General features: G+C 36.6%; 1 protein-coding gene across 2 annotated transcripts; it reads right to left on the reverse strand.

The window, feature by feature from the left end:
- Positions 1 to 909: 909 nt before the first annotated feature.
- On the reverse strand, positions 910 to 9,313 carry LOC129779077 (uncharacterized). 2 transcript variants are annotated; one of them, XM_055786331.1, is made up of 2 exons: positions 8,723 to 9,313; positions 910 to 3,149 (listed from the first exon to the last, which is right to left on the reverse strand). In XM_055786331.1, exon 2 carries the CDS (start codon positions 2,811 to 2,813, stop codon positions 1,161 to 1,163), a length of 1,653 nt encoding a protein of 550 aa, XP_055642306.1. In that variant the 5' UTR covers positions 2,814 to 3,149; positions 8,723 to 9,313; the 3' UTR covers positions 910 to 1,160. The 2 variants fall into 2 exon arrangements, with proteins under 2 accessions (XP_055642306.1, XP_055642305.1); XM_055786330.1 differs by having other exon boundaries at positions 910 to 3,389.
- Positions 9,314 to 10,253: the final 940 nt, after the last annotated feature.

A 10,253-nucleotide genomic window follows, 5' to 3' on the forward strand; every position in this document is an offset into this window, starting at 1 on the left:
AATCACCGAAGGTACGCTCTTGATTCAAAACGCAAAAGACAACCTCCTACGAAGCAACTGCGGACCAGATGATCGCACTTTAGTTGGAAATTTCTTAATAACATTTTCAAATTGTACTATCAACTTGAACAACCAATCATTCCAGAACAACGAAGTAGTACACGAAATGGACGTCATCCACGGGGCACTCCATAACGTCAGAACGACCTGGAACAAATATCACTATTTCGACATATCAACAATTGGTAATGAAACATCAAAAAACCGGAAGGAATTGGAACATGTCTACTTACAACAACATAGCTTGAATCTGAAAGTTTGGACCTTATTCGGCGGATTCTCATTAACCAGCATTACTTCTCTTTTCATTGTTCTCATGATCATCAAAATTTACTTCAAGAATAGAGCAAACGGATCGGGACGATCCTCACTTAGGGAGAGACCAGTTACCGAGTCAACCGACTTCAACCCTAAATCCCAGGAACAACACATATCGCAAAGGCTCGAGCAAATACAACAACAACAACAACAGATAGCGACATCATTGGCATCGTTAGAATCAGGCAACAAGTCAACAGACACACAATTCTGCACTCCGTAACCCGACGCCAGAACCAGCACCGGCACCAAGAATGCAGACTCGACATACACGAGCGACGGCGAGCCGAACATAACACCTAGGAATCCCAGAAAGTGCTTTATCAATAAGTTCCATTTAGATTAGCTACCCATATATAAACGTGTGAAAAATAAATTAGAGTCAGTTCTTGTTCCAACCAAGTAGTGATTACATCGCGTGTTCTTTTTTAAAAAACCCTTCGAAAACCCTCGGGACGTAATTTATATATATATATATATATATATATATATATATATATATATATATATATATAAGTTAAGTTCCCTCCATGAACTTCGGAGTTTTTAAAAACTAAAAATGTCAAACCGTTTTCGATGGTCGCTAAATCTAGACTAACTTTATTTCATTTCCTTATACAGAGGCCTGCCGATTTCTTAGTTTATACAAAGATACTATTTTCTGGGAATCGAAAGCGTGCACTCGGTGTCCCGTTATCGTTGATGCTGATTCTGCATTCTCTTCTATCGCGTCCGCGCTGCGTGTGGAGTTGGGTTCGCGATAAAGCGAACGATGATGTGTCTTACTGGTGGGATGATGATCGCGCTGTTTGTTGATGTTCTGGTTCCAATGAAATGATTGTTTCCGCCAATTGCCGCTGATGTTGCTGCAATCGGTCGAGTTGGCGATTCAAGGTGGTCTCAAGAGGAATGTTAACTTCTCCCTCCTTTAGTTCGAGCCGTCTCGGATCGATGTTTGATTTTGATCTTCCAAGTTTTAATACTGGGCAAATGTTAATATTTTTTATACAAAGAATTACGGCTATGAAGCAAATCACTGTTGACAAAGAAATTCCTCCGAATGTTGTCCATAGACTGAAACGAAGACTATTCTGTCGTAAATGAATGTGATCTAATTTCTGTCTGTTGATAATCGCTGTGTCGCGTATTTCTGTAATGTCATGCTCTTTTTGTAATGTCCAGTGAATTAGAGTGTTATAAAGTGCTCCGTACAGAACTTCGGTTTCACCGATTATTTCTGAATTTTGAAACTTATGACCGTTGAACTTGACTGTACAATTTGCGAATTTGATTATGAAATTTCCGGTGATAGTTCTATCATCGGGTCCACAGTTGGATTTGAGTGTCTGGTTTCGGGCGTTTGAGATTAATATAGTGTTTTCGTTGATCAACTGCTGTATTGTGTCATTCTTGAAAATTGAGATGCAGCGAGACTCCTTTCCGAGTATGATTGGTTTGATACAGTCATCTTCGATTTCGTCAATGTAGGATGATCTTTGTACAAAATCTTCAGGTTTACTGGTTTTGAAGAGTTTCGGCCCATGTCGTATTACGTGGCTTGGGTAGGTTTTGATAATTTGATCGTTTACGATGAGCGGAAAAATTCTTGTAATTGTAGATGTAGAGTTTTCCAATTCGGGAACGTGCAGAATGTACAGTAAGTCTCCATTATTGACGGCAATTTTGGGTGTGACAAATTGTAGCGCTTCGTCCGGAAAGTTGATTTCTACTCCTTGGTCCTGAAGAGCAGATTTGATCACATTTATTTCACGTGTTGTTAGAATTTTGTTATTGATGACAGAAATTCTGGTGAGTGCGATTGCTTCTTGAATGTTATCTAAAAGTTCATTGACAATATCAACGTTCAACATCGTGGTAACTGCTTGTAAAATATCCAATTCTTTCGTACTGTTATTTATTGAACTAGCTATTTGATTAATCGCCTGTGTCAGTTGGGTAATTCGGTTGTTGATATTTTCGTTGATTTTATATTGTTGATTATTCTGATTGATGAGGTCATTCATGGATGAATTGATTATTCTCAGGTCCTGTGCATCAGGTGAACCGGCGATCCATTTCCACGCGGTGCCTATTGTATCCCATCTCTTTTGTCGGTGCGCTTTTTGTGGTTTTAATGCGTAGAGGGACGAGTACAGCTTTTTGATTCGGAATTTTATAACTTCGTGCAATGGGTTAGTTGATGTTAGTTGAGCATAAAATTTTGCTGTTACAAGTTCTGCGCTTTCCTCAATTTGATCTAAGTTGATTGGATGTATAATGTTTATTGTTCCAGTCTGTATTTTGCAATTAATTTGTTTGATTAACACTATTGGGTTATTTCCAAGATCCACGATATTTAAAATTGGATCACTGTGTATTTGGGTGAGAGCTGTCAGCCATGCTATCAGTATATTCCGTAGCATTTTCCTATACATTTGATCAGATAGTAATATAAAGAGTTGTTTTTTTTTGTTTTGTTTTGATATGAGGAATTTGAAGAAATAAAATTACAATGTATTTTATTCACTTAAGATAAATGTTAGTAAATGTTATTATCAATATAGTTGTTGCTTTAGAAAAAGTATAATTTTGAAATTGCATGAATTCGAGATATTTTCTTGTTGACAAATTTCGTGAATTTTATATAAAATACTGTATCTGAGGAATATTACATACTTATTTTTTTATTACCTTTCTGTTTGAATTTATTATTATTTATTTACTTTATTTTCTCTCCCCTTTACACAATTTTTTCTGATGAATAAGAATACCTGCAAAAAAAATGAAATATTAGTGTGTTTGTTAAGTTATTTAATTTTATTTTATTCAATTTTGAAAAATTGTTCTGTTCTCTATTTTTCATATGTTAGTCGCAGGTTACGCGTTTCAAAACAATTCTTCTGTTTTTTATGAGATGTGTATAATGAATATTGTGTGGTTATATAATGAATGTATAATGGATATTGTGTGGTCCTTGTTGATTTTCCAGAATTTTACCGGGTCGTGTGCCTCTAAAAAGATATGAAAAAGAAATTATTCAGTATTTTTGGTAATGAATATCTTCATTTAGTTGTAATCATTCTGGGATTATGGATATTCCATTCTATTGTGTCGCGTAGGTCGTCAACTAAATCGGTAAGGTATTTTGTACATTGTTTCGCAAAGTTCTGTCTTACGGCGGCTCCTGCAGCAAGCTCAAAGAAGCAATTGATTATTTTTAACTGGGCTCTAGCTTCGGCGCTTGTAAACTGCAGCGGTTGACGTTGGGTGAATTTTTCCTCAATCGCTTTGAGGTGCATTAAGCACAGCGAGAATAGGAGCTGGTCGCTGGATTCGTGATTCATGTTCGTCTGTGAAAAGAAGAGACGGTGTGCCAACTGTCACTTTCTGATTCTGCGCAATTTAGCTTTATGAAGTTTCCGATTGTTTCTGTCCTTATAAGTTCTGGTTCGATCTGTTACAACAAGAACGGGTTCATATCGATCTCTAGTCTTAGATTTTATACCTTGAACCTTATTTAAGGTACTAGTTCCAGGTTCTAACACAGGGGGGTCTTCTTTCTTGGAATTATGGTAATTATTTTGTTGTTTTTGCATTTTAGTAATTTGCAGAATTGCTTCATCATAGAGTTTACTTCTGGACTCGATAATGGCGTTTAAGTTTAAAGGTCGCTCAGTTCCATCTTTCAGTCCATAGAATACTTCGCGGGGTTTGAGTTTTGTAGCAGAGTGTATAACGTTATTATAAAGGGAACATGCTATCAAGAATTTCTCCTTATTCGAAAGTGCTTCGTATTTATGTTTATTGGTTCTAAAAATTTCGCTAATAGTGGAATGAAAGCGTTCCACTATTCCGTTCACTTGGCTATAATTAGAGGGTGTGAAGTATTGTTCGACATTCAAATCGTGCAGAAGTCCTCTGATTTCTATGGATTTAATAGCTGGTTCATTATCTGAAACTAATAGCCTTGGGGTTCCGTATAGTGAAAAATATTTGAGTAGGGCTTTCCGAATATCGGGAATACTGCGTGATTTGATTGGAAGAAGAGTTCCAAACCTTGAAAGTTTATCCACTACAGAGAGGAATAAATCAGGTTGGTTGATGAAAATATCCACATGAACGATGTCTAAAGGCTGTTTAGGAATTGGGGTGTCCGCAAATTTTATTTTGTAGGGATGTCTTTCGTATTTTTGTTTGTTACAGACTCCACACAAAATTACGTATTGTCTAATTTTCTCTTTCATTTTTGGAAAATAAAATTGTCTAGATATTTCTGCTTTGTTTTCAAGTATACCTCTATGTGCTGTTTCATGGATAACTTCAATAGTCTGGTTTTGTTCTTCTGCTGATCGGATATCAGTCAGGATTTTCTGGGTTATTTTAATTTTGAATGTCTTACACCTACTGAAATAGTTTTTGTAAACTACTTGCAGGGATGGTATGAGTGATTCTGGACAATGGATACAATTAACTTTGCCTGGGTCCAGGTAATCTCGGAATATTCGGATAAGTGAAGGTACGCCGAAAGCGAACTTTGTTATAGTTCTTCGGTACATTTTCGGGAATATTTCTTCAAACTTTTCAGAATCAATTTCGCCGTTTTTTAGAATGATTTGATTATGAAATTCGTTCAGGGGTCGTTGGGTGCATTCTATGAATTCCGAAACATCGGTATCTGCTGAGTGAATTGAGCTTGAATCTTCTTCATTCAAGTTAATTTCGACAGGTATTCTAGAAAGAGCGTCGGCTACTATATTTTGTTTTCCGGGCCGATGTTTTATATCGAAGTCGAATTCAGTCATCTGTAATCTCCATTTGACCAGTTTGGAGTTTGGGGTTTTGAGATTAAGTGCATATGTGAGAGGTTGGTGGTCGGTATAGAGTGTGAATTTCTTTCCAAATAGATAGGGTCGGAAATACTTTGCGGCCCATACTATGGCGAGAAGTTCTTTTTCAATGGCTGAATAATTTTCTTCACTTTTTGTCAAGGTTCTTGATGCGTATGCAATAGGTCTGTCTTGTCCAATGACTCCTTGGGATAACACTGCTCCTATTGCAAATTTACTGGCGTCCGTGGTTAATATAAATGGGCGCTCGAAATCAGGATATTGTAATATGTTACTCTGAGTTAGCAAAGTCTTACACGTTTCAAAAGTTTTTACGAAAATAGGGGTGTGTTCTATACATTCACCTTTACGAAGCTGGGCGGTCAGAGGCTTGGTTATTTTCGCGAAATCGCGTATGAACTTTCTATAATATCCCAAAATTCCTAGGAACCCTTTCAGCTCTTTTTGATTTTTGGGTAAAGGCCATTTTTTAATTGCTTCAATCTTGTCAGGATTCGGTTTCACACCCTGATCCGTAACAATATGTCCGAGAAATGAAACGTCTTTCTTTAAGAACTCACTCTTATCTAGTTGGATTTTTAAATTTGCGTTTTGTAAGGCGACAAAGATTTTTCTGAGGTTTTCCATGTGTTCTTGAATGGATGTTGAAAAGATGATTATATCATCCATATAAACGAGACAACATTTTCCTATTAGACCACGGAGAACATGGTCCATGACCCGTTGGAATGTCGCGGGCGCATTTTTCAGACCAAACGGCATTCTAATATATTCATATAAACCGTGTTCGACTGAAAACGCTGTTTTGGGAATATCCTTAGGATGTACCTCGATTTGGTGAAATCCAGAGGTCAAATCGAGAGTAGTGAAGTATTGGCACCTTCCTAACTTATCCAGAATATCAGTTATGTTTGGCAGGGGGTATTTGTCATCTACAGTCTTCTCGTTAAGTTTCCTGTAGTCAACTACCAGTCGCCATTTTTGTTTTCCCGATGCATCTATTTTTTTTGGTACAATCCATATCGGTGAGCTCCAGGGTGATGTGCTTGGTTGAATGATTCCTTTTAATAACATGTCGGATATTTGCCTTTGAACCTCTTCTTTGTGAATAAATGGGTAACGATAACTTTTGCTGTGAACGGGGATGTCATCTTTAGTCTCTATTTTGTGTTTTATTACGTTAGAGAAAGAAAGATCTGAGCCTTCCTGATAGAAAACATCTTTGTATTCCTGAATAACGTCGAAAAGTTTTGTTTTCTCCTCGTGGTTTAGGTGTGAGGTTCGAATTTCTTGAAATATTTTAGTTTCTGCAGAGGGGTTTTTTGGAAAATTTAGAATCTCTTCGAAATTATGAATTTCTTTGATGGGAATCTCGGTATCAAATTGCAGAATGGTTGGTTTATTTTTCATATTAGTGATGAGGAATATTGCTTGGTTTCTCTTAGCAGTGTAGACACCAGTCGGTATTAGGATGTTAGGCGTGATGAAAATGTCTTTTTCAACATAAAAGTCACCTTGAACAATAGATACGGGAATCGATTTGGTAATGGTTTCATTGCTATTCAAGTTTATCAGTAGGTAATTAGGGTATTTTTTCTTCATCGGGATGGCAATATCACCAATGTTGAGTGTGTTAGATGAAGTGTCGATGATAGCACCTAATGAATTCAAAGACTCGTATCCAATGAGTCCATCGAAGAAATCATGAAATTTAAATAGATAGTATTTTTGTTTAGGAAAAGATTGGTACTTGAAAAATATGTCTGATTCAATATATTGGGTTAAATCGAAAGAACCGTTTATATTCTTGAATCTACTAGGGGGTCCGATTTTCCGTGCAGAAGGGTTTGTACACTGGGGGGAAATGTAGTTTTTGTTTGCTCCGGTGTCTACTAAAAACTTTAAAGTTTTATACTTTGTTTGAATTTCGAGATAAGGGAGAAAATTATTTGGTGTTATTCGGTCTGAATCGGATTTTGATCCGATGGAAAATTTACTTCGTCATCTATGGAGATTGGTTCTTCAGGTGTTTCGTATGTTTCTTGATAACCGTATGTTTCATCCAATTGTTCTTCTGGTTTCTCATTGAATTCCTGATAATGAATGTGATTTTCCGTATTGGGAACCCTTCTGAAATTATTTTGCGATCTTGGTTCTTGCTTTATGGCAGTTAACATGGGTTTAGCTTGCATATAATTTTTGTTAAACATGAAGTTCGAGCTAGATGGTTGATTCTCTAATGCACGTGGAGGGTAATTTTGGTTTGAGTTCATATTGGCATTTTGGGGTTTAGCTCCTTGTATGGGTCGATGGAAATTCCTGTTAGAAATAAAGTTTGGATTCTGAAAATTGGAATTGTAGGGAATTCTTTGTACGAAGTTTGAATTTGTTGCAGGCTGAAAGCGTTGCGGGCTCGGAAGTTTATCTATAGAAAGTTTAGTATTATTTTCCCTGCGTCTCCTACTTGCATTTTCATGTTCCATTGCATGCTGAAAAGCAGAATTTAATTTTACTGCTCTTCCAGTGCGAGTTAAAGAGGAAATAGGTTCTCGTAGCCCATCTATAAAAGAATTTGTTAGCATGGCTTCATATGAAGCCATTACTGCCTTTGCACAATCTTTCAGCTCAGGATCCAACAAAACTTTTGCGTTCATATCTGCCAAAATTTCAGAACATTCATCGTAATATTCTTCGACTGTTCTATTGTTTTGCCTAATGTACGGAATTTTGCTAATTATTGAAGATAAATCTCTTTTATCGCCAAATCTATCTTTGAGGTGAGCTTTTATAGCTTCCCATTGGCATTCAGTTTGATTGCTTATGAGAGCCTCATTAGCTTTCCCCGATATTTTATCTCTAATAATTAGAGTCCACACTTTAACGGCATTTTCCCTGTTTGGTTCGGGTACGTGCAATATTGCAGCTTCCAATTTCTGCTCAACAGAATTGATCCACGCAGGTAATCCCTTAATGTCACCATTGTATTCTGGAATCATTTTAATGATATCCGGAATTCTAGTAACATCAAAATTATTTGCTGGTAGGTCGGGAACTGTTATTTGTCTAGAAGAGTTTTGCATTCTATCTAGTTGTAGCTTCTGCTGTTCTAGCAGGCGCTCTAACTCCTCAATTCTGTCTAATAGATTTTCACTCATATTTCGGGTTAACATCAAATGCACAGAAACAGAATAAAAAAAATTCTCACTTTCTTGCTATTTTAAGTTTCTTCGCTAATTTTCACTTTTTTCACACTTGTTTTATTCTCTAAAACTATTTTTCTCTTATTTTATAAAAATGTTTTTTTTTTTATCGTTTGGATTGGTTTATGTTAGAACACTTTTTGTTTGTGATATTCAGAGGGTCGCTTACAGGTGGTCTGGGCTAACCTCTCTTAATTAGTAATGATTATTGTGCTGGAACAAGATAGCGCTTTTGTTTTTTTCAGTAAAGCGTTTATCTGTTCTTTTTGAAATTAGAGAAAAATTAAAATTTCTTACAATTTATTTATCGATGTCCCCTCGATAGTGTAGGTTCAACGCTGATTCCGGGTGCTTCTGTTGGAGGTCCTCAAATCATCAATATCCTCTTGATGATGCTTTTTCCTTCGATGTCCTTTCGATGGAATACGCCAGTTTTTTCTCACATTAATCACTCGCGGAACGCGTTTAACTAATCCACAAAGACTGCGCCAGTTAAGTTCCCTCCATGAACTTCGGAGTTTTTAAAAACTAAAAATGTCAAACCGTTTTCGATGGTCGCTAAATCTAGACTAACTTTATTTCATTTCCTTATACAGAGGCCTGCCGATTTCTTAGTTTATACAAAGATACTATTTTCTGGGAATCGAAAGCGTGCACTCGGTGTCCCGTTATCGTTGATGCTGATTCTGCATTCTCTTCTATCGCGTCCGCGCTGCGTGTGGAGTTGGGTTCGCGATAAAGCGAACGATGATGTGTCTTACTGGTGGGATGATGATCGCGCTGTTTGTTGATGTTCTGGTTCCAATGAAATGATTGTTTCCGCCAATTGCCGCTGATGTTGCTGCAATCGGTCGAGTTGGCGATTCAAGGTGGTCTCAAGAGGAATGTTAACTTATATATATATATATATATATATATATATATATATATATATACATATATACATATATATATATATATATATATATATATATATATATATATATATATATATATATATATATATATATATATATATATATATATATATATATATATATATATACATATATACATATATATATATATATATATATATATATATATATATAGATATATATATGTTTAATAACGCTTCTTCAAATGTTTAATAACGGTTTGATGACTTATCCCCAGCTCTTGGCCGATGCTACGGCTGCTACTATGCCGGTCTTTCTCGGCTAATTCAGTGATTTTGTCGCAATTTTCTACGACAGGCCTTCCGGAGCGTTGCGCATCTTCGACGACCTCTACACCTAAACCTAAAGCCTAAAGGCTGTCAAAAAAGTCCTGCGATATTTCCGCAAGGTGTCGTTGTAAGCGCGTAGTTCTAGTTGTATTCATTGTATCGAGTCATACTATAGCTTGTTGGAAACGTATAATATAATCCTTGACAGTGTTTTGTTTGGTTAAGTCGTTCGTGAGTTATAGTGTCGCAAATATGGAGTAAAATAAAGAGAAAATCCGACATATTTTACATATGGACCCGATACAGTTTCCATTTCCACCGCACAACGATGGTTTCAACGTTTTCGTTCTGGTGTAGAGGTCGGATGGGAGGTTCTTTTGCATCCGCCGTGTAGTCCGGACCTTGCACCAAGTGACTACCACCTGTTTTTGTCCATGGCGAACGAGCTAGGTAGTCAGAAGTTAGCCACAAAAGAGGCCTGTGAAAATTGGCTATCCGAGTTTTTTGCCAATAAGGAAGCGAGCTTCTATAACAGGGGTATAATGAAGTTGGCATCTCGTTGGGAACAAGTCATCGAACAAAACGGCGCATATTTGACTTAAAACAGATGATTGTAACTAA

This window comes from Toxorhynchites rutilus, chromosome 3 (assembly GCF_029784135.1).
Source record: "Toxorhynchites rutilus septentrionalis strain SRP chromosome 3, ASM2978413v1, whole genome shotgun sequence".
In the NCBI taxonomy this organism is placed as follows: domain Eukaryota; kingdom Metazoa; phylum Arthropoda; class Insecta; order Diptera; family Culicidae; genus Toxorhynchites; species Toxorhynchites rutilus.